Source organism: Dipodomys ordii, unplaced genomic scaffold (genome assembly GCF_000151885.1).
Source record: "Dipodomys ordii isolate 6190 unplaced genomic scaffold, Dord_2.0 Scaffold27, whole genome shotgun sequence".
Classification (NCBI taxonomy): domain Eukaryota; kingdom Metazoa; phylum Chordata; class Mammalia; order Rodentia; family Heteromyidae; genus Dipodomys; species Dipodomys ordii.
Window position 1 is genome coordinate 16524652 of NW_012267243.1, and position 25996 is coordinate 16550647.

Genomic DNA, 25996 nt, shown 5'->3' on the forward strand with positions numbered 1-25996 from the left:
ATATCATTATCTAGTATGACTAATCACTGTGATAGATTGTAGGCCAACATTAAGGTCAATATTTAAAGTTGTAATTCCTATAATTATAATTTTTAAGTTAATCTTACATCTTCTGATATTTGGAAAACCTTACCTATATTATAAAGGATTTTTTAATTTAATTTTATTGTCAAGGTGATGTACAGAGGGGTTACAGTTCCATACCTAAGGAAGTGAGCACATTTCTTGTAAAACATTGTTTTCCCCTCCCCCTCAATCTCCACCCCAAGTTGTACAGTTCATTTCCAGCATATTGTGGGTATTGCTGTTGCATTGGTTCGCCCTTGGTCCTTGACCAAAACAGTAGGGGAAAAACAAAGGAGGAGGTAACAATGCTTGATAGGAAATGTACTCATTACCTTGCTTATGTAACTGTAACCCCTCTGTAAAGTATTTTTACAATAAAGAATCTTTTAAAAATAATAAAATAACTGCTATGGCACCTAAAGAGACTCCTGGCTGATGGGACTTAAAAGGCCATTTCTCCTAGGTGCCAGTATCCTCATAGGAGATGCAGAGTTCTAATTCTCAGATTCTACTTGGAGTAGAAGGACCAATCACTTGTACTATTCCATGGAAGGTTTCAGGGCCAAATTCTGCCCTCTGCATTGTGTGCAACTTTTATATAAGGCAAATTAGAATTATATGAGTTTGGGGTAGGGTTAGAGCTTTGAAAAATGTGTGAGTCAGTCATGAATTAACTATGTATTCATTTTACTTGGCCGGAATAGTATTTGAAGTACATGACATTATAAACTGCCTTTGTTTTTGGTTCTTTTTATATCCAGGTTTAGTTTACAAACCTACATGTAGAATGGCTTATATGGAGTGTCATGCTCCAAAGAATAGACCTATGAGACCAAAAACGATCTAGGCTCTTTTTAACTACAACATGAAACTTTCAAAGTTAGTACCCACATTCAATATAAGAACTGGACTCTGGTGTCGTATGACCAATAAAAACATCTGTACTTTGCTTTGGACCTCATTTTAGAACAATAATGTGCCTTTCTAGTTGTCCTGCATAGGTTATATGATAAATTTGCATTCCTGAAACATATACCAAATCATGGTATTTCAGTGACTAGCACATTGCCTGGCGCACAGTATGTGCAGCTGTGTGCATGAATGAATGAGGGAGTGCAGAAGCTTGTTACATGGCCCAGGGAAGCCAACTGGCGCGGCATCACAAACTTATCACAGGCAAACTAATGAACTGACGTTAATTTATTTTTACCTCACACTAAGGTAATGCTTGATAAAGACACGAATACTTGACTTATAAAACATTAGCACAGTGCTATGCACATAGTGGGGTGCTTAATGTTGGATGAACCGATTTGCAACACTCAACATAATTCCACCTGACTACTTGTACATTTCCAGTTAGCATAGATACTGTAAAATCCAAATACACCTTCATTTTTGTTTTCCTGAAAGTATGGCATCTAAAATATTTGCATAAGATCCTTGTCACAAATGATCTGAATGTTTGTATTTTCTTTTGGCTTTGATATTGGCTGAAAAATGTGTCTCTTCATCCTATGTATTGTTAATGGAACATGCAACTCTACTAAAAATGACAAGAACTTCTCAATGATCATTTGTCTGAAGCCATTACATTACTCTTGGGTTGGATTCGTGTGGTGTAGCAGTTACTGGACCTCAAGAAATCAAAAGACTTCACGTAAGTATCTTCCCATAAAAAAGAAATGGTAGGCTCCAAGTTCATATGTACATTGTTACAGAGCAAAGTAAACTGAAATTGGCTGCTATGTTTTATATATAATTACTCTGCAAAAGCCCATTTTTTGAATACTAATATTTGACATGGTTAATTCTTATTAATTTGTTATAATTGTTTATTGTTAATAATGCAAATAGATAATTTTTAATTATCCACAAGTAACATTTCACTATTTGAAATGGGTGAAAAGCAAACCAATTTGAAATAAAATATGAACATGTGTCATTGTATTATAACACTATACACTATACACTTTCTTGACAAAATGTGAACTGCTGGGTTTTTTTTCAGCTAAGGGCATCCTGGGGGTGTATAAGCAGGGAAATTCTGAGCAAGTATATAGGCTTGAGACCCAGTGAAGGAGGTGCCCAGACAGAGAGGATCTGAAGTATACTGACTCCAAAGGAAGAGTCTAGAACCCAGTACCACCAGATCAAGGCGAAATAAGTGAACTGATTCCCTTCCATCATTATCAACTAGTTAAAAATGCGGAAAAGAGAAAAACCCCTGACATTCTGTACTTTGAATCTATGTTTCACTTGTAAAAACTTACTTATTAGGACTAAAAGTTTTGGACTGAAGTTCTAAGAAATTTACAAACTTCCCTTGCAAACTTAAATGAGTATATAAGGTAAATTTTCCTTTTCTCAGTTAAATATAGTTATTGAATTCAGTATGTGAGTCCATTATTTTTGAAACATTGAGTTCATAAGTACACTTGAATACTGAGTTTAAAACATTTTAAAAGACATTATTTAAAAGAAATTCTAATTAATTATGGCTCGTGGGTCATTGCAAACTATGTACCATCTGCATAGCTGAAACTTCAAAGCCTCCATCTCGAATACTCATCAAGATTTTTCCCAACAGTCCTGAAAATGAAAAATAAATGGACATAAGGTAAGATATTTAAACCATTTTAGTTTCCTAGAACTACCACGCTTCAATGTCAAATTATTTTGCTTACACTCTATAAGAAGCACGTTCTTTTTAAAAGAAAGAGTAAATTTGGAATAACGAGAATTACAATTAATCCTTAGACACCCTTCAGTGAATGCTTCAACACTATCAGTGACAGCCCTGAAGATAACAAAAAATCTTTTAAGATACTATTTTTGCCTAAAAGGCCACAGAAGACTAGTGATTTAAAAATATGAAAAATAAGTCATTTTAAAATAACTGTTAAAAAGGAAATGTCAAAACAGTGGCCACAGCAGGAAATCAAAGAGCAGTTCTAAGAAGGAGAAAAATGAAATTATAAAAAGGTAGACAGAAACTTCAAGGGAGAATGAAAGCTGAAAGGTGCCTGACACCATAGCAAGATGATAGGTCCACATAAGGGCAGGAGAAAAGACACAGCCCTGGGAAAGTGTGTGTATGGCTACAGGGCAGCGAGAAGCAAGTCAGAAAAGAAAAGCAAAACAGAAAAAGACAAGAGACTTAATCCAAACTAATGAAGGTCTTAAATGCCAGCATGAGGAATTTGAGCTTTATCTCACAGATGAGTGGTTTTTAAAATGGGGTCTGCCTATTCTAAAACTGTAGGGTTGGCTTAAAGATCCTATTGATTTCTTATAAAAATCTAAGTTCTTTTATTTATCTATTCATTTTTGCAAAGCAGTTAAGACTTGTTTTTTTTCTGCTCTCTCATGGTATTGAGTCATCCGAAAGTTCACTTAGATATTACCACGTATATAGTGCTTTATATACGTTTTTATTTTACTAACTTACTGTAGCTAATTAGTGCTATTTTAACTGCAGCAGGCTGAGGGATGGAGGAGAAAAAGAAAGGTAGATGGATATGTTTCTCAAATATCACAATTGTACCAAGAGAAGGCCAACTGATTTAGCTGTGAAAACAAAGGTTTCCAAGAAGTTTGAAGATTTAAAAACAGCAGCTAACTGAGTCAATGTTATAGAACAGGCACATGCCTAAATCAAATCTGAACCCTAGTCATTTTGAGCTGGTTTTGAACAATATTTCTTATCATATTAATATTACTACCTTGTATAGTATTCATTGGATACTATATAATGGATCCATAAGTTACTTTAGCTATACTTAGGACTTATTTAAATTGCATTACAAAAAAATAATTTGTTAACATCATGAGTTCATGGCTTGCCTTGAGCTGAAAAGCTCAGGGACAGCGCCAGGCCCAGAGTTCAAGTCTCACAATCGACAAAAAAAAAAAAGTGGGGGAAATAATTATTTGGATAAAAAAACATTAGATAGCATGTTTAGAGACAAAGACTGATAAGCATTTGAGGCAATAACATATACAATGGTATACATGAGGCCCTATGTTCAGTGCCTAGTGACACACACTAAAAAAAAAATCTTTATGGAGATCAGGAAATGTTTCCAAGGGCACACAGAGGAGAAATATCAAAGAAGTGTAAGCTATTCCCAACATTACACATTACAATCATCTTTGCCAAGTGCAGTAAAACTTCATTGAGCTCTTTCCCATGGCTCTGTCTAGCTTCTGTTTCTTCTAATCCAGTCAAAGGATAGATCGTGTATACTACATCATTACAACACATCATTAAACCCTAAGGTAACTGATGTAAACATCATGGTTGCTAGATCCTGGGCTTTGGCTGCCTAGCAACAGGTGTTCTTTTATTTCAATCAAGTGTGAAGAGTACATTCTGATATTAAAAGATAAAAGACACTGCCGGGCGCTGGTGGCTCACGCCTGTAATCCTAGCTACTCAGGAGGCTGAGATCTGAGGATCGCGGTTCAAAGCCAGCCCGGGCAGGAGAGACCGTGAGACTCCTATCTCCAATAAACCACCAGAAAACCGGAAGTGGCTCTGTAGCTCAAGTGGTAGAGCGCTCGCCTTGAGCTGAAGAGCTGAGGGACAGCGCCCAGGCCCAGAGTTCAAGCCCCCCAACCGACAAAAAAAAAAAAAAAGATAAAAGATACAGTGACTTTCCATTGTTTGGTCTTTAATAGACAAACCATTATCATAAAAGCGCATAATTAAGCTAAGAATGAATTTAATCCTTCATCCAACAATCAATCAAGAAGTCATGGGGCTGAGAAGGTGGCTCAGTGGTAGAGCACTTGCCTTGCATGCATGAGGCCCTGGGTTTGGTTCCTCAGTACCACATAAGCAAAAAGAAAAAAGCTGGAAGTGGCGCTGTGGCTCAAGTGGTAGAGCATTAGGCTTGAGCTGAAGAGCTGAGGGACAGCACCCAGGCCCAGAGTTCAGGCCCCATGACTGGACCCAAAAAAAAAACTACAACATATTGAATGACTAAAATAAGTAAATAACAGTGGAACATGATAAATTACATAGGAACCTACTCATAAACATACAGAGGCCGAAGGAGGCTATACGGTATACTAAGGCTCAATGACTATGGACAGGTGATCATATAAAATAATATTCTATGACATAAACTCCAAGAAAAGGAAACAAGAGACATTCTTTAGTTGGCATTGTTGCTGTTTTTGTCTTCTTTTCCTTTTGTCTTGTTTGTTTGTATTTGGGATGGTAAGGGAGGGCACATAAAAAGTAGAACAAGGATGAACAAATACAACAGTGATACTCACTAGACACTATGTGAGTAGGGATGGGAGGGAAAGACTAGGAGAGAGTGCGAAGGGGAGACTTGGTTCAAAAGGAATTGTACTGATTGTATCTGATTCATGTACTGAGACCCCTCTGTATATCAATATACAATAACAATTTTAAAAAAAGAAAGGAGGGGGCAGGAGGACTGGGAGGAGCCATAGCAAGATAAAGAAACCAGTCTGCCACTGTGAATATAAGACATACATTAGAAAGTAGTCCTAAAAGTTAAAAAGGAGGAGGAGAAAAATGAGGGAAGGGGTAACAAGTTTGACAAGAAATGTACTTATTACCTTAGTCATGCAACTGTAACCCCTCTGTACATCACCTTGACAATAAAAAAATTGTACACAAAAATAAGAGACTTTTCTAACAATGTGCCTGAAGCCATGCCAATACCCACAGACCTTACTGAATCTGCTCCTATCTGTTAATATTTCAATCTTGAATTCAGACTCCCTCAATGAGGTTTTACTATTGTTGACCCAATAATGTCACTATTCTTACTGGAAAATTTTATAGTAAATATACTGATGCCTTTTTTTAAAAGTTAGGTATCTTTTAAGGTAAAGACAAAGGTAAGTGTGATACAAAGATATGGTATCCTTTAACATACACAAAAAATGAGGATAAGGTGAAATACTATATATCATTATATAATATATCATAAATATAATATAATATACATTTTGTTATATCATAAAATATTTTCCATGTAAAACAATATTTTCACAACCAAAATATACTACTGACATAGAGAATATAATTTTCTAAGGCTGAAGGCATAACACAAGTGGTAAAATACTGGCCCTGAGTTCAAAATCATACTACTGGAAAAGAGCATAAAAGCTGAGCATATTTGTAATACCAGCAATAATCCTAGTTCACAAATTTTAGACCTAGGCTTTAGCTGAAGAAACTAGTATAGTACTTTTTCACTTATGTAATAATGAGGATTTTCTTTTTATCCATGGATATGGATTTTATTAGCATTTTAAACTATTGCTTTATTAGTAGGTTATCAATTTTGTTTAAAAATTGAAAGCTAATGATACTAATCGCAGAGTAGTTGTAGTAGGACAGCCAAGCAATTGTAATAATGGCTATAATGGCTAACACTTATAGAGCACCTAACTGAGTGCTAGGTACTAACCCAGTATCCTTTACATACACATGCATTTAATATTCACTCCATGAGGACAATATATTTTTATCCTCATTTTACAAATATGGAAACAAATAGTCTACAAATAGATAAAAAAAGGTGAAATAATTTATCCAATATCCCATGGCTAGTAAGTTTCAGAATCAGAATTCAAGTCTAAATAGCTTAATTTAGATTAGAAACAATTCATTTTATAATTAGATTAGAAACAATTCATTTTATAAATGGTCTTAAAGTAGATATATGCAATACTGAGGACATACAAACATACTGAATAATTTTGAAATTAAAAAAAAGCAAGCATGAGGACATGCACATAGTTTCTCCTTCTTTTTTAAAAAGACTCAGTCCAAAATGACAATATAAATTTCAGTCTGTCTATAGAAAGACCGCAAATGCCTCACGTGTACTCTATTTTCCCACCACTGATCTCCAAAGCTGACTCTCTTGCTTTTTTCAGTTCTCTTTGAGGTGAAAAGTGAAACCCACTGAACTACCATGCATTCAGTTCAGGACTGAAAGCCAACTCTGCCTACACAAGCAAGACCAGAAATTCTTGTCCAGAAAGACACAAATCAGTAAATAACTTCATTGTTTGCCCCCAAAGACTTTCTCCAAATCTTTTAATCCCAACAAAAGGCTACTCACTTACCAAACCCAGCCACTCACTTATCCAACAACTGTGTATTTAGGAGACTTAATAAGATCCTGACTCACTGTTTCCACTACCTGGACTGTGGTTTCCAGGACTTTGTACCCTCCTTGATATCCATCAGATCACTCTACTGAAAATCCCACCAGCAACCTCTTTAGGGAAGCAACCTGACTCTCCATTTACCTAGGACCTCCTTCTGGCACAGTCTTACTTATAGTACACAGTTAACTTAGCTTTGCTAGGTAACTGGCTATTTGTCCATTTTAGGGAAATCAGCTATCAACAGATTCCATTTCAGGTATACTCTCTTATCAAAAACTCCTTCCAAATCTCTTCCTTTAGCACTAGATTAGGCTACAGGCAAAAGTAAATATACTAGGATATGGACTAGAAAAAGACAAACACAAACCAAGCAGCAATTGAGAAGGGGACAAATGAATCAATCATAAATTCAGCATGAGACTTCAAACTTCATTTCATTATTGCCACAGTTGAATGAGGATTGGGTTAATTATATGTTTTAAAAATGGTCTTAAAGTATACTGCTATCCAGGTTTAGAAGGAAGATGTTTTTTAATAAGTAGGATGCTCAAGTTTATACTGCTATCTTTTACAAATTTTCTTTTGCTCTAAGGAATTTATATATCCTAGTATCTTAAAGGTTCAGTGTGGGGCACAGCTTTGTGGTAGATTACTTGTCTATTATGCACAACTCTAGGTTTGATCAAAGGCTCTGATCTAAAATGGTTTGAATGTGTAAAAATATAAAAATTATATATAACAAAACTGTTTTTTTTGATTGTTTGCTTGTTTTTTGTAGGTCATGGGCCTGAACTCTGGGCCTGGGCGCTGCCCCTCAGCTCTTCAGCTCAAAGCTCACGCTCTACCACTTGAGCCACAGCACCACTTCCAGCTTTTTCTGCTTATGTGGTGCTGAGGAATCGAACCCAGGCATGCAAGGCAAACACTCTACCACTGAGCCAGCCCCCAAACTGGTTATTTTTACATCACCATATTTTTTTTACCAGATTCCTAGTTATCATTACGTGTATAATTATTAAGATGCATAACTAGTTTTTATTCTAATTATTCATTTTATTTGATTCCTTAAATATAAGTCACATTTTTCTTTACATACATAGCTGATTTTTTAATCTTAGAGGGGGACTTTACCTGTACAAAATAATGCACATTATAAAACATTTAGGAAATATGAAATATATAGGCAAAAAAATAAAAGGTTTTCCACTATTCCCCAGCCTAGTGCTCCCCTCACACCTTGTAAGTACCCATTTCCTGGTACGTATTTTGTTGAGCTATGACTTAGTCTTTCTAAAGAATTTACACTTACATTCTTCATAGAGCCTATATACCAGTTAATTCATTTATAACTGCATGGGTACTACCCAGTGAGTTTACTTCTAGGTTCAAGCCTGGGGAGAGGGGAGGAGAGGAGCGGAGTGGAGTGGAACAGGGAGAAGAGGGGAGGACAGGAGAGGGGAGGAAAGGAGAGGGGAGGGGAGGACAGGGGAGGGGAGGGGAGGAGACAGGAGAGATAAGAGATTTTCTACAACTTTCTCAGGAAGGGTATAGTCTGGGGTAATAAATATTGTTTAATTTGTGTATTACAAGTGCTATGCAATTGAATTAATGAATGATAGGAGAGTAAAAGTCAAGGAATCAAGATCTGTTGCCAGGATGAGTGAGCATGACTGAGCCACACAACCCACGGATACCTTCTAGAAATGCAGACACAAAAACACAGACTGAGATTGAGACAGATTCTCTCTTATAATCAGTCGGCTTTATTCTATGCCTTCAAAGAAAAATGAAAAGTACACTAATTTTATCATGCAAAATACAACAGGAAAACAGACATTAACAAAGTAAGTTAAGCTATTAACAAAATAAACTGGGTATGTTGTATTTAAAAGGTTAATTCTCTTACCTTCACTGATAGCATGGGGTTTAACAATACAGCAGGTACAATTGGTAAACTTAGCAGTGTTTGCGGGCCTGCATCCTCCACTTGAAGGAAAAAATAACTCCATTTCCTAAATACAGAAGATAAAAAGATGACTTGAGCATATATGATCTCTTATCTTAAATTTGTAGACATCTGGGTATGGGGAAGAATACAATTACAAGAATACAATTCTTGAAATCCCTTGCAGTATCACAAGAACTGAACCGCCTTCCCTCTTGTCCCCCCAGACCAACCCTTTCCTGACAGCAGGGGAGTCATCCGGACCTTGTCTGATCTAGTATTGATACAGCAATCAGAATAAAACTTGGAAAACCATTAGATCCTGTCATTCCTTGACACAGAAACTTCACAGTTTCCCATCTTGTTTGGAATGAATTTTCAAGTCTTATATTACAAGGTCTTATAAGGTGTAGCTTGCTGTCTATACCTCTGACATTTCTACCACTTCTGATTTTGCCCCAGTACTGCTGGCCTTTTCCAACTCCCACTGCTCTGAACACAGAAAACACGTTCCCATTTCAAACTCATGAGTTGTTCTCTTTCTTTCTGGAATGTTCTTTCTACAGATACATTTATGATGTTTTTTCTCATTTACTTTAGATCTATGCTCAAACCAGAGATTGAAAAGATGTCCTGAACATCTTGTGCTTAGAAGAACATCTTCTTCCATCCTTGCATTTTTCTCTCCTCTTTCTCTGCTTCATTTCCATTAGAACATTTAGCACCCAGAATGCCCTGTGTCTATTTCTCCCATCAGAAGAGGTATATAGACTTCATTTTATTCATTAACGGCTTCTCAAGAAGTACTTTGGATGAATGAAATTTAGAGACTTACAATTTCTGCATGTGCTGATAAAAGGAAATGTAACCATAGAACACATGAGAAAATGAGACCCAGAGAGCTTTAGTAATAAGGTAGTAATACAAGGTAGCAAGTACAGAGTCACAATTTAAATTCAGGTCATTATAACTCCCAACAACTTGAACTGCTTCTGTATTCTCTCCCTTTCCAAAGCTAATGCCACATTATCCACCTCCACTTTAGCAAACTAGTTAGCCAATTATCTGGCCAATTACCTTTTTTTTTCATATTAACTCTAATTAATTTTTGTTCAACTTCTTTTCTTACGTAATAATTAAAAATAGAACTATCAATTTTCCAACTACCCAATTATATATGCTGAGCGAATAATTACTAAGAAAAAGAGCCTAGATATTTTAATTAAATATATCTTCTTAGCAAAAGTGAATAATTCTATGTGTTAGCATTGTACCTTTGCTTTTGCTTTTTCTCCATCTTTTGTCCTATCTGTCCTATCCATTAACCCATGCTATTATTTTCAAGATAATTTGCAAGGTCATTGTTATGGTAAACAATTCCAATTCCTCACACAATATACACATTCAGAAACCCCCTGTGGTCTTTTGTAATTTGAGGCACTAATGCATGTTGCATAAAATTGCTCTCCTAGCAAGGGTTCCTGCTATCACTCTAAGTTTTTCATGTTTCCTTAAATTTTCTAATGAAAGGAAGTATATTTACTCACAATTTGGTAAGTTTTAAGTATATTTTCTTCCGCAAATTAAAAAAATATATGACTGTGCTGCTTCATACACTTTCACCATAACAAGATGCTATGGTAACTTCAACAGAGCATTTAAGAAATCTGTGTTAATATCTTTAATTATAATGATAAAATTATTACAAAATGGTGGCCAATTAAAAACTTATTTGTCCATAATAATTTTTAAATAAATAATATAGAGGAGTCCTGGGCTCCAGTGCTCATTTGGACAAGGAAGATTAAATTCCCTGACTCTCAGTTTCTCCAACAGTGCTTTGCACATAATTTAATTATCAGATGAACTCCAAGCAGATTGGAGGTGTGGCTCAGGAGGTAGAAAGTTAGCCAATGAGTGAAAGCAAGTGGTAGATAGTGAGTTCAAGTCCCAGTGTCAGACAGGGGAAAAGAGAATTCCATGTTCAAAGACTAGTGAGGTATCATAGAATTAACAGAGGTGGACTATTCCTATTCAAAGTTGTCAAATGTAACTAGGCATACAGTAAAATAAGAGATGAACATTTTTCCTTCGATTTTAAAATTGAGCACACATGGGATGTCTTGGCCAAAACAGTTTTGGTGTGCCAAGTTCTATAGACTCTCCCAGTGAGTAGTCAAGGGGAGATAGCGAATATAGTCTAGTCACAGAGAAATTTGAATATAAAAGGGAAAGCAAGATCAGAGAATAACTAACAGAGACTGAAGGTCTGGGGGAAGCTGTTGGGGCTGCTTAGATGATACATCTCAAATTCTGGTGAAGTCATTGCTGCTTCTAACCTGCTGCATTTTCCAACCCCAGTATTCCTTCTTGATTCCTAGCTAACAAGGTTTGGTCTGAAGCAAAGAAAGGTTATAAAATGACGCCTTCTTTTTAAAATAGTTACCAAACTCACACTAGTATTCTTACACAAATTCAACAATTCAAACATTTGTGAGTCTTAGTAATCTAAGTTTTTCACAGCAAGGAATAGGAATACAAGTGTTTTAATTGTTAAAAAGCAATCTTGACCGTGACCTGTCTACCAGATCAGAAATAAGTATCGCTGAACCAAGAGACAAGATGTCAAAAGGTATTCCTAGCACACTAGCTCAGCTCTCTGATCTCATCCAAAGTAACCAGTGATAGAAATGCTTTCTTTTGACATAAAATATTTGAAGAAATGAAAATGGAAGTAAAACATATTTAAAACACCTTACTCTGGCAGCGGAAGCAAAAGAATCGGGGCCATGAGCCGCATTTCTTATGCTGTCTGCTCCGTAGAGGGCTCGGATGCTTCCTGGGGCATCTGCACGTGCCACCTCAGAGTTGGCAGGCCCAAGGAGTCTTTTCCATTCAGAGATAGCATCATCTCTTAAAACTTCCATGGCAATCACAGGCCCGCTTGTAATAAACTGGATCAGCTCACTACAAAACAGTAAAAGACCGATTTGCTTCTTTTCCTTTGGAAATGTTGCCTGGACATTTCTCTTGGCAATGTGGTATATTTATATTTGAGTATTTTAACAGAGACATGAGTAGACTTTCAAAACTATTGGACATAGTAAAGTTTATATGATCAGTATAAGATTTTCAAAAATGTCTTATAGTGATCCAGTCCACTGCAAAAATCACTATAGAAGGAATGCCAAATAGATAATGACTGAAGTAAAAACAATCACTGTGGTTTTGGAAAAGAAATGAAATATTTAATTGGCTTAAAATATATAACGAGGATTTCACAGTGTTCTGAAGAACAGGAAGATTTTCCTTTTATTTCCATATGGTTTATGACTTCAGTCAAGGGAAGATTTTATAATATACATTGTAGTATGAGCATCTTGTAACATTTCCAGTAAGAATTAGTGCTTTTAATCTATAACTAGGATTCAAGGAATGACAAAGAACTTTCAATCAAACTGATTTAGTGACAGAGAAGGGCTATCAACAAACACTAAAGAAATATCCATTTATTGGTAGAAAGGCGACTCTAGGTTATTACTATATTAAATTAGGGGCTCTTGATTAAAAATCCAAGACTGACTAATAGTTACCCAGAAAATAAAAAGCAAGAGCTTATGTTATTTTTCATTTCTACATGTGCACTGGTAGTAAGGGCATTTGCTGTGAAATAAGTGATATCATCCCCATATAATGTTAATCAGTGATGGAGTGCCTTTAAAAGAAAGTCCACCCAGACTAAAGAGAGAGCAGGGCCTCTCTGAAAAAAAAGAGCTTGCTTCTGGTTCAAGATTGAAACATGAAGTGATGCACTATCTATCTTATCCAATAAGATTACAGAGAAAAAGTTCTTTAAAAAGTTTTCTGTGCAGTTGCAAGTCATTATTTTGGCCCTATTGACAGATTATTGTCAGGCAATAAAGTTCTGAATTATAAGGCTATAACTCCTTAGTTTTCTAGGATATCCTGCCTTACCTACCACTGTCCCCCAGAATAAGTACCTACCTATACAAGGGCCTTCCTTGGTGGTCTACATGAAAATCGCTTCCTTCTTTCCTATAAAATAATCATAATGACAATGGTTAAGAATCATGAAAGCAATGAGTATTTTAGACTATATAAATAAAATAGAATAAAGATAAAATACAAAAATTTCTGTCTCATTTGTATGTGAATTAACATGATTTTTTCACCAAATACCTCTTTATGGTAAATAATTTACAAATATGAGTTAGATCTATATTTTTCTTCTTCTAGTTTATTTGGAATGTTACACTGAGAGATTACAGGTACATTATTTTTTTACAACTTATAAATAATTTTCTACAGCTATTATATAAAAGCAAAGTTTCTCTACATGTCATGCTTATCTATGTACTACTACCTAGAAACATAAGAAACTATGTGACTTTGGTTAAATAGATAGGACTGGAGATTAAAAAAAAACAACACTGGACCATATGGTGCCCTTATTTCTGGTAAGCACCAGGGCTAAATGTCAAATCAACTGTAAGTATTCACAGCTCCTAGTCTAGCCTAAGTCACTGTCATTACACTTGAACTGCTCCATTATCTTTTTACCTTCCCCCAACCTCTGGCCTCCTTCCCTTCTAGTTGTCACTGCTGCACACAGAGAGATTTCTCTAAAGCATTGCATCCTGTGTGTGAAATGCTTTGACTCCCTCTTGAGTCATATCTATTTTGAGATATAAAATTTAAATGAAGATAAGAGGCAGTATTTATTTTTCCACTTATACTATTTTATCCACTTATACTATTTTTCCACTTATACTATTTCATCCATTTCCTTTCTACCAGCATCTTCAATGCTCTAGAAACAAAACCTAATATTTGGCCAACATTTGTTAAACCCCCTAAGTTGTATCAAAGAATGGAAAGTCATCTTCCAACTCAAAATTTTTTTACTTTTTCTGCAGGTTTTTAACGTAGGAGTTTAACCTCTTGGTTTTACTATCATTCTTAGCTTGACTGCACCAAAGTGAAGCTCAGTACACTTGAATTTTTAAAAGGTGCTTCATATAAACAAGGCACCTTGATGTTTTTGTCTGGGATTGTTCAGCTTTGTTGGTGGTACTGGATTTGAACTCGGGGCTTTCACTTGCCAGGCAGGTGTGCTATGTTTGGGTCATATCCCCAGGCCTTTTTTAATAATGGTTTTTCTGTTTCAATAGGGTCTCACTTTTTGCCAGAGCCCAGACCAGGACCAGGATCTGCCTATTTCATGCTTCTTATCATAGAATAGCAGGTATGCACTATCATGCCCAGCTTCTTCTCCTGAGATGGGAGTCGTGAGGACTTTCTGTCCAGGTTGGTCTACAACAGCAATCCTCCCAACCCCAAGCTCCAACTGAACTAGAGGACAGGCACAAGCCATCACACCCACACTTAGTGATTGGCTGAGATGGGGTCTTGTGAACTTTGTTTCCAGTCATATTAATGTATTCTTATTAGTTATTAATAGATTAAAACCTAATATTTTATTTGACATCAAGGAAAGAACATGGAACTAATCAGAATTCAGAGTTATGGTCACTAATTCTATTAACGCTAACAGGAATTCATTTTTCAAATTTATATTTCTACTAAAGAACTATAAAGACAATTTAAGGATAATTCATGTTAAACTTATACTCTGAAAACTGTAAAGAAGATAAATTTTTTAAGCAAATCAGATGCCTGTGTCACTTTTCTTAAAGAATTTAAATTGAAACTGGACAGTGGTGGCTCATGCCTGTCATCCTACCTATTCTGGAGGGGCTGAGATCTGAGAACTGAGATTCAAAGCCAGCCCAGGCAGGAAAGTTTGTGAGACTCTTATCTCCAATTAACCACCAGAAAACTGCAAGTAGTGTTGTAGCTTGAAGCGATAGAGTGCTAGCCTTAAGCAAAAAGAGCTCAGGGACAGTGACCAAGCCCCCAATATATCTGACAAAAAAAATGTTTTAAACAGAGTTCACAGCATGTTAAGGATATTTAAACATCAATTATTTTTAAATAAGTTTTTTATTGTGAAAATACTGTACAGAGGGGTTACAATCACATGAGCAAGATAATGAGATAATTTATTACCAAGCATTGTTGTCAACTCCTTTGTTTTTTCCCTATCATCCCTTCCCTCCCCTCCACAACTACATCCCCCCACCCCCACCTAAATTGTAAAGTTCAGTTTTACACAGAGCATCTTGTGCATCTCATTGTTGCAATAGGTCAATCTGTATCCCTATTTAATCCCTAAATTATACCAACATCAAATGCAGTGAAAACAGGGGTTATACTGTGGGGGAGGGGCATACAAACGTGGTACCTTAAAAATATATTAGAAACAATAGGAAGAAAGAAAAAAAAACACTTTTAAAAATAATACTTTAACTAAGAGGGTCTTACTATATAGGCCCAGCTGCTCTCAAACTCATTATACTCCTGTCTACTTTGCTATTCACTAAGAGGTTTTTCTTTTTCTTTTTTTCTTAGTTTTAAAAAGCGATGGAAAGAAATTTTTTAAGTGAATCAGACATTATATAACTGAAAATTATCAACAAATTACCTTGAAAGTTTCATCATTTTGAGTTTGGTTATAGTAAATCCAGCTTTATTTATCATTTCAATTATTTCTCCAGCCTTGGGTACTGCATCAGGTTTAATCAGGGCTAATGTTCTGTAAAATAATAATACTACTAATAATAGTAATAATAATAATGAATAAGTTTGAAAATAAAAAGTTCTACAGTTTGTATTTATAACTCCTGAGCACTGGTAATCTCCTTAACAGAAATCCTAAAAGCCAAGAAAGTGCAGAATGATATATTTCAAGTTCTAAAAGTAAATAACCTTTACCCTAAATTACTATATTCATCAGTTATATTTTAAAATTAATGAACAAGCTGGGCACTGATGGCTCTCACCTATAACCCTAGCTACTCAGGAGGCTGAGATCTGAGGATCATGGTTCAAAGCCAGCCCGGGCAGGAAAGTCCATGAGACTCTTCTAATAAACCATTCAGAAAACCGGAAGTGGCGCTGTGGCTTAAGTGATAAAGCACTAGCCTTGAGTTGAAAAGCTGAGGGACGGCATTCAGGCCCAGAGTTCAAGTCCCACAACCGACAAAAAAAAAAAAAATTAATGGACAAATAAAGATGTTCCAAGATAAACATAAACTAATGCAATGATGACCACTAATCCAAAACTGCACAAGCTATTTAAGTAATCCTACATACCAATGTATAAGAAAGGAAGTCACAATTATGAGGAGTCAAGAAAGAATAATGCAGAATAGATGAACATATGAGAAAAACAAAAGATTCAAACATGGCCAACTGAGTAAAACAGCAAATTCCTAAGAATAGGACAGGAGAAAGAAAAAAGAATAGTAATTAAATAATTCAAATTTAATAATTCAAACAGTATTTGAATCAGCCAGGAAAAAAAGCCAATGAAATTACACAAGTCAGCAAACACCTCTCATTAATAACCTTAAATAACCTTAAAGTCTGGTAAAAAGATGACAGTTAGATGACTGGATTGAAAACATTATCTATTTGTTGTCAACATGATACTCAACTCCCTGGCAAAGACACACAAAGATTGAAAGTGAAAAGTAGAAACTGAAAGCAGGGAGGAGAGAGACTATATCCATAAACAATGTAGACAAAGTAGACTGAGTCGTAGCTTGAAAAGAGAAAGGAAGTTAGTAGGAATTAGTAAGGGAATAAAACACCATGAACATAGAATGATGACAGACTTACATGCACCACTGACTGGAGTGCCGAATTTCATGAAGCAAATCCACTGTACATACAGGGACAGACAGACTGACACAAGAATAGTGGGGAACCCAAATTCTTAACTCCCATCAATAGATACATCATCCAGACAAAACAAACAACGTAAGAAAACAAGCAACAAAAAGACTACAAAGTTAAACCATTAAGCAAATGGACTTAACAACAATCTATAGAAAACTGCACCCAAAAGTAAATGTATAGAAAATTGTACCCATCAGCTTTGGAATACACATTCTCTTCTCAGCAACCACAGAATTTTCTCTAAAATAGACTGCATTTTAGTCCATAAAGTATCTATTAACAAATACAAGAAAAAAATGAAATATTTTCTTGTGTATTAGAATACCATGATGGAAAAAATAAAAATAACAACAACCCAATACTTTAGAAATTAATCATTCCTACTAAAGAACAAATCACAATCTATTCCAAAATACTGTAAATGTACCATAACATGAAAATGACTTCATTGAAAATTGTCTACATTAGGAAAACAAAAGAAAAATACAAAATTAGCTTACATCTAGCCTCCAACATTCATTTAAGCATGAGAAGGATTAAGTAATTCTCTTACTTTTCTTTTCTACTGCCAAGTTGGCGAGATGTATACTGGTCCCCATAGTCAACCAACACCAGTTGTCGAGAAAACACATTCACTTTGTTGCCTATAAATAAATCTTCCACATGTAGATCATCATATTTAGTCCGCTTTAAAAAAGTACGACGATTCTTTAGGTCATGCTAGAACAGAAAAAAAAAAAAAACACAATAAAAAACTTACCAATAAAGAATGCTAACTTTATGAGGTAGAAATAGTTCTTAATTCTGACTTTATCAAAATAGGCTCCATTCTGTTCATATTTTGTTACCAATACAAATCGTTATGTTTTGTGCATGTGCTAGGCCTCGGGCTTGAATTCAGGGTCTAGGCACTGTCCCTGAGGTGTTTTTTTGTTGTTGTTGTTTGTTTTGTTTTGCTAAAGACAAGCACTCTATCACTTAAGCAAAGCTCTACTTCCAGTTTTTTGGTGGTTAATTGGAGCTAGTTCTCACCAACTTTTCTACCCAGGCTGCTTTGAAGCACAATCCTCAGACCTCAGCCTCCTGAATAGCAGGGGTTATAGGTGTGAGCCACTGATACCTAGTCATAACTTTTATATTATATATTTGTATCTGCTAATGTAACTTATTCATAATATAGCTTTTTTATTAAAGTATATTGCTGACGCTGACTGTGGCTGGCTCATGGCAGTAACTGTAGCTATTCAGGAGGCCAGTTTCTAAAGACGGCAATTTGAAGCCAGCCTGGCAGAAAAGCCTAAGTAAGAGACTCTCTCTAACTAGGACAATGCCAGTGTGGAGGTGTGTTGAGTACTAGACATGAGCTAGAAAGCCCAGCGAGAACTCAGGGCCCTGAGTTCCAGCCCCACTAGAAACACAATTGTTTTTAACATTTAGAATGTAAAATACAACATAAAACAAATATTATATTAAAACATAAATAATAATATAAACATAATCCCCAAATAGAAAGATTTTTTTTATGGCCCAACTTTTTCAGTAAATAAAATCCCAGAGAAAAGAATCATTTGCCCAAATATCTGCTTTTACACACAGTCCAATACCAAGTAGAAAAACTTGCTAAAGTGTGACCAGGAAAGGACAAAAAGCTCAATGATCTTCAATTTGACTATTTACAGAGATGACAATTTTCAATAATGATGACATATATGATCATGATAACCTTTCTCTATCAATTATAACCTAATCCACAACAATAATTCCATTTTGGTTTATGCTACTGCCTTGATTATTGATGATATGGGCATTCACCACTATACCCTGCTCCACTTCAGTTTCCTAAATAACATTATTTCAATTTCTGATATTCAAAATATAGGCATAGCCCATACACCAATGGTTCATGTCTATAAGCATAGCTATTCAGGAGGCTGAGATCTGAAAATCATAGGTCAAATCTAGTATGGGGAGAATTCCAAGAGATTCTTACTTCTAATTAACCAGCAAAAATCAAAAGCTAGAGGCATGGGCTCAAGTGGTAGAGCACTAGGTATGCATGAAAATGCCAAGCATGAGTGAAAGGTTCAGAGTTTAATAAGCCCCAGTATAATACACACACACACATACATACATACATACATACATGACCACATACATCACACACACACACACACACACACACACACAAGGCATGGTGGTACATGTCTACAATCTCAACACTTGAGAGGGTAAGGCAGGAGAAATGTAATCTCAAGGAAACCTGAGATATATAGTGAGACTCTGTCTACAAAAAAAAAAGAACAAAAAATCTTGTTTTGGTATCATAGTAAATACATCAAATTACAGTAGAATGTATCTTATAAACATGTTTTTTAAAACAGCTGTATAAAAGACAATTCTATTCCTGTCTTTGCCCCACCTTCTCCTTTTCCAATCTGAAGCAAAAAAGGTTCATTTACCATCTCAACAGACCCATCCGCTGGGTAAAAGAAAAGATCGTAACGTCGGAGAAGTGAAGCATTTGGATCATACCACTCTGCGATGAAGGCGAATCTCTCGTTATGATTCTGTGAGGAAAAATAAAAAGATTTTTAACACTAACATATAAAGTATACGCACACTTGTATAAGTCATACGAAATGAAAGAAAAGTTTCCAAGTATTTGCAACAAACAAATCTGCTACTACCTATCACATTGAACTATTTTGCTTTCCTCAGAAATTGTCTGCTAATTTCTTATTAATACTTTTAGATATTTCAAAGATGAGTTATGAAATCTTTAATATATTTCTGAAACATGCAATCAACAACACATCCTAAATCAACATTTTTTTAGAACATGAGCTCCTGACTACTGAAAAAATTCAGTCTTCCTGAAGACAAATTTACATACAGACTACCACACAACCTAATGTGGGAAAAAATTCAGAGAGGTTCAATTGCAGTAAGTTTTTTGTGTGTGGGGGGGGGGGGGGGGGGTTGGTCGGTCGTGGGGCTTGAACTCTGGGCCTAGGCGCTGTCCCTGCACTCTTCAGCTCAAGGCAAGCGCTCTACTGCTTGAGCCACAGCACCACTTCTGGTTTTCTGGTGGTGTATTGGAGATAAGAGTCTCACGGAGTTTCCTGCCTGGGCTGGCTTTGAACCGCAATCCTCAGATCTCAGACTCCTGAGCTAGGATTACAAGTGTGAGCCACTGGTGCCGGGCTCAATTGCAGTAAACTTTAACAATCTTAAACTTGAAAAATCTGGCAACATTTAGCTATTGTCATTAAAATTATGAACTTCATGAAGGCAAATTCCTGAAAGGGGAAATGAAGAGGGAGCCAGGGAAAAAGGAAATAAAATAACAAAAGACAAAACACCCTAAACCAAAGCAGAGAAGCTTTCCCACATAATACAGACAAGCAAGGGGAGAGGCAGATCCACTAAGAACAAATCTACAGCCACGATTTGGTTTAGAAACTAAAGAAAAGAAAAATCATTCCAATTTTTAGAAAAGGCTACACTATATGGCTCAATATAAAGCTAATATATGGAGTGTCTACATGCTATACTAAACTCAGGCTAGACTTTTCTTTAATATTAAGCTAAAATAAAAAGCATCTGCTGTATCTGCAGAATGGTCCCGGAAATAAACATCTATTACTTACTCTCTTCTACATTCTATATGCTCAGTCTCTCCAACTGGAGAATAGAAAACATACCTGTTACAGCTGCAAAAATTAATGTGATTGCCTTGTAAAATTCACATAACACTTTTTATGCAACTATTGATCAAGATACTCTGTCAAGCACTTTTATAATTTTTTGTATTTTCCACTTCTATTTGATGCTATGCACTTTTATAACATCAACTTGTTTTGCAAAAGTTGTTTCATCTCACCTTCTGAAAGTGAAAAATGCCATTTTAAATATGGTGTACAAAATAGTAGCCTACTCAGTGACATTCTAGTATACGTCATTTTATAGTAGGATTACTTTTTTTTTGGGGGGGGGGTGCTGGTTGTGGGACTTGAACTCAGGACGTGGGCACTGTCCCTGAGTTTTTTCACTCAAGGCTAGCCATCTATCACTTTGAGCCACAGCATCACTTCCAGTTTTCTGGTAATTAATTGGAGATAAGAGTCTCATAGTCTCATTTCCTGCCTGGGCTGTCTTTGAACCACTATCTTCAGATCTCAAGCCTCTTAAGTCACTAGGACTCCAGGTGTAAGCCACCAGCACCTGGCTAGTAGACCACTTTTTGAAAATAGTTTCATTACAATGCACAAGTGATTACATAACTTAGTTTATTCCATGCATTTTCAAAATGTTTTCCTTTTCAATTTCCTTTCAATTTCTTTTCCAATTCCTTTAAAACAATAGCTAAAAAGCAATAGAAATGATGGGCTTCTTTGTAATATTTAAAAACCATATATGTACTATCAACAGGATAATGACAGAATTTGTAGGTGATGGTAGAAGAAAACCTAAGATTTAGATAGATGATTTGGTCACATTCTGGACTTTATGACCATAGAAAAGGTCTCTACCACAAATGTCAGTGATTCAAACATTCTGCCCACTGCCCATACCTTCCCACCCTTTAGCTACTTTGTTCAACTCTTCTTTTATTATACATCAAGTTCTTTTTTAAAGTAATCAATTTTGTGGCCTAGCTGCTACCAAAAATGTTAAAAGAATTAGCTATACTTATTGTGATTTTTGCATCACCCATATCTATTGTGTAGTTCTGGCATCAATCTATTATTCCCAACCTATATTTAATTTTCATTTAGTTGACCCCAAAACATCTGACACTATATAATCCATCCTACTTGGATCAACTGTCTCTTCGTTTCTTTGATAATATACTTATCCACTGTATTTCTCTTTTCTGGTTATTGTCCCTATCACAGTTACACACATACTAGCTCAAAATGGAGTTGGCTCCAGGTCCTTTTCTAGAAACACATGTGAATAGGTCACACTTGCTGATAAGAGTAACTACTATACTTCCAGAAATTTTTTCATCCAGTTTTTACACCACTGGTAGATGAAAATACTACACAGGAAAAAAAAAAAGAAAATACTACACAGGGGGGCTGGGAAAGTGACTCAGTGTTAGAGCGCTTGCCTTGCATGCATGAGGCCCTGGGTTCCATTCCTCAGCACCACATAAGCAAAAAGAAAAAAGCCAGAAGTGGCGCTGTGGCTCAAGTGGTAGAGCGCTAGCCTTGAGCTGAAGAGCTGAGGGACAGTGCCCAGGCCCAGAGTTCAGGCCCCACAAACAACAACAACAAAAAAGAAAAAAAGAAAGAAAAAAAGAAAGGAAGGAAGGAAGGAAGAAAATACTACACAGTGGAAATTAGCAAATGCTACAGTTCGGAATTTTCTCATCCCAACTCAATTCCCAGGGCAGAGTGAGAATCCATTTGAACAACTCTCGTTTTCATCTTTACATCTCATTCTTCCCCAGTCCCTTCTATTTCACTTCAAAGCATCTGTCCAATCTCCCTACTTCTTTCTATTTCCACTACTACCATCCGAATCTACTTGGTGGAGTCATAGATTTCATAGATTTCTCTATGGAACTAGCTTTCCAGCTAGTTCATTTCTCTATTGAATTAGCCATAGCTCTCTAATTTGTTTTACTGAAGCTAGCTACCTGCCCTCTCACCAATTCAGATGCCCAAATTGATACTTTTTAAAATCCAAATCTGATCCTGCAACCTAAAACATCTCACTGCCCTTCAGATAACAGATATCTTTAATATATGGCCTGTAAAAACTCATACGATCTGATCTTTCCAATCAATCTAGCTTTCTCCCACATCATTTTTTCTTCTCTCCAAGGGCTCAATTTCCTAGACTAGATGGAGCACATCTGATTTAATGAGTTTTGCCCAGAACTTTTTTCTGTTCTTTTATGTGTGTCTAATTTCTACTTATTCTTCTGACTCAATTCAAATATCTTCATGAAGAAAAACCTATTCTGACTCAAAGACTGGACCAAGTTAAATGCTGTGAGCTATAATGGAACATTCAATTCATAGTCTTTATCACCGTCGTTATGAATTTTACATTGTGATTGTATTTTTGGCAATGGTTGATAATACTTCTTCCCATTTGATTGTAAGTCTCATGCTCAAATTTTGTTCACAATTAAATTCCTACTGCCTAGAACATCAAAGATACTAATCAGTGAAAATGCTGGTACTACCCTTCTCAATTTCCAATACGTTCACAGCATTTCTCAGTTTAAAACAAACAAAAATTTAGCTGCTGGTGGTGACTTACACCTATAACCCTAACTGCTCAGGGGCTGAGGAGGCAGCTGAGGGGGACTGAGGCTCAAAGCCAGCTTGGACACAAAAGTCTGTGAGACTCCCACTCCTAAATAGCCAGCAAAAGCCAAGCTGGAGGTGTGGGTAGAGGCGAGCCAAGGAAGCACACCCTGACATCAGCCTTTCAAAAACAGTTTACTTTAGAACAAGTTCAAAAATAAACATTATACAGACTTCTCACATATACCACACTCAGCTTTCCCTATTATTAACATCTTATGGTTTCATACTTGATTTATTACAATGACTGAACCAATGTTGATACACTATTACTAACTGTATGAGTTTCCTACTTGTTATATTCAAATGACACCTTGGGATTAATAATTTTAGCTAAAATTTCCAACTACATGCATAAGTATGCTATTGAACTTTATGAATTTTTATACTGTAGTCAGTGATGACTTAAATAAGTTCATTTTTTTAATTTAAAAGTTTGATATCTGTATTTTTTACTTTTTAAATTATCTTTAGGTCGCTATACAGAAGAGTTGCCACTTAACATAGAAGTTTATGAATATAATACATCTTGATCAATGTCCTCCCTTTCAACATTCTCACCTCCCTTCCCAACCAACCCTTTCCTCACTTTTCCTATTGTTGTATGGTATACATTGTATTCTGGACTACATTCTCCCCCAAGTTCATTGTAGATGATCATTCTTTTCTAACCTTTGGTCTCACCGCTTTGACAAGACTTTAATACACACTCCTCCAATTGTTCTTTGTCTAGTTTGAGACACAGCTAGAAAACTGGCATTTAAAACAGTAAATGACCTGTAAGCGTCATAGTAGCTGTAACTGTTAAATTTCCCAGAAATAATATTTCTATTTTAACAATGAGCTTCATGGTTTAAACCCATTTAAATAATGTGGTATTCATATACCCAGAAGTATTGAAGTATCTGTACTCACTCAGAAATGTGTGTGTTTACGTTAAGAGAGAGAATGGAAAGAAAAAAATTCTTACAAGAGTAGTCTCACTCAATGGTAAACAAACATTCTTCATAAAATATATGCAAAATTCACATAAGCTATAAGATAGATAATTTTAAGGATATTTTAGCCAGTGTTGGAACTTCAGGTGAAATAATATCTGAAAAATAACCCCAGCTTTGGAGAGCAGACCCGCACTACAGGCCTCTCAGTTAGTGTTGCACGGGGTGGGGACCTACGGCCCACAGGCCATAGGAGGGCAGGAAAACCATCTGGCACATACTTGTCTTGTTTTCCTCTCCTTGGCTGCACACAGTCATCTGCCTATATTGATCATTTTGAATGTCCCACAAATAACATTATAATATCCAAATAGCTCTTGAGAGAAGAAAGGATTTCCTACCCTGGAAGTAATGGTCAACTTGATAATGGGTCATGTAAACCAATCACCTTTTCTGTGCACATGTATTTCCTTTTTTACTATAAGAGTGGTGTCAGAGGGGTTACAGTTTTGTAAGTGGGGTGATGAGTATATTTCTTGTGAAACATTGCTACCTCTTCCCTTTTTTCTCTCACTTTCCTTCCCATCCCCACTCCCTCCAAGTTGTTCAGTTCATTTCCAACACAGTGTCTGGTGAGTATCGCTGTTGCATTGGTTCACCCTTTCTCCTTTGTCTCACCATTTTGTTATTCCCTCTTCCCTTCCCCAAATCAGATAAACATATATACAAGACACAGGGTACCAAAATCAAAAACAGTGACAACAGGGGATAAAACAAAGGGGAAAAAATGGAAGAAAAAAAATAACTTCACACAGTACATTGAAAAACAAAAACAAAGAAACGAAATTTTAAAAAAACTCTTGCTTCCATCTGTTGGCATTCATTTCAATTAGCATCATTCCACCAGGAAGAATGACAAAGCTCCACTCATAAGCAAATGGAAAGGCTAAGAAAATGTCCTATTAAGTGAAGTAAGCCAGACCCAAAGAAATATAGGCCCCATGGCTTCCTCATTTGTTATAATTAGCATACGTCTGGGATAGTCCAGAGGCTCACAATAGCCCAATGGCTATTCACATATGACCATATAAAATGTACACATCTATTTAAACAAGAAAAAGACACGAATCCAATCTGTCAGTTCAAAAACAAGTGTAGTAAGCCACTGTACACCTGCCTCGCGCATTTCAGTGTTACTAACAGGGAGGCCGTTCCATCTCTGCTGATGCTGTATGTCAGCAAATGGCACTCAGGTCTGGTACTCCAGGCATTGCTGAGTGCAACAAGAATACCAGACCAACAAGTGTGCTGTTCAGAGCACTTCCTGGCAGTGCACAGTAAGTGAAATGGCCCTGAAACACGCTACTTAGGAGAAGATGCAGGAGACTGTGTAAGGTTTTCTCTTGGGGTCAAATGGAAAATACTTCAGGATGTTTAAGATCACAGACTCTGGAGTCAACAAATCTCTCTATAATATCAGACACAATACCTAAGCATCTAAGTCTTCATTTCCCTGTGTGTAGAGTGGGAATAGTCATTTAACTGTCTTCACAGGGTAGCAGCAGAATTTGCATGACTTGGTGTACATGACCGCTTGGGAGTTCCCTTGTCCCAAGTCTCCCACAGCAATGACCGCGGCTTACAGGTCTAGCAATGACAGGCTTACAGAGCTGCAGGGCACACACTGATCTCCCTCTTTGGTCCTGTTCTGATACACAGAAGAATCCCAT

The 25996-nt window shown here is 36.2% G+C and overlaps 1 protein-coding gene across 4 annotated transcripts in view; it reads right to left on the minus strand.

Annotated features, from left to right (window-relative positions):
• The window catches only part of Nme7 (NME/NM23 family member 7), a 94560-nt gene that overhangs the window by 45172 nt on the left and 23392 nt on the right, over positions 1 to 25996 (minus strand). For 3 of the 4 annotated variants that reach the window (XR_001175041.1, XM_013015632.1, XM_013015630.1), the window contains exons 2-8: positions 19462 to 19569; positions 17556 to 17722; positions 15744 to 15854; positions 13184 to 13234; positions 11938 to 12145; positions 9140 to 9245; positions 2594 to 2658 (exon numbers count right to left, since the gene is read on the minus strand). Coding sequence is in view for 3 of the 4 variants with exons in the window: in XM_013015632.1 (XP_012871086.1) it covers positions 2594 to 2658; positions 9140 to 9245; positions 11938 to 12145; positions 13184 to 13234; positions 15744 to 15854; positions 17556 to 17722; positions 19462 to 19569 (816 nt within the window). In the remaining variant the exon portion in view is untranslated. Of the gene's footprint in view, positions 1 to 2593; positions 2659 to 9139; positions 9246 to 11937; positions 12146 to 13183; positions 13235 to 15743; positions 15855 to 17555; positions 17723 to 19421; positions 19570 to 25996 lie in introns of those variants that run through there. The other variant, XM_013015631.1, reaches the window with a different exon arrangement.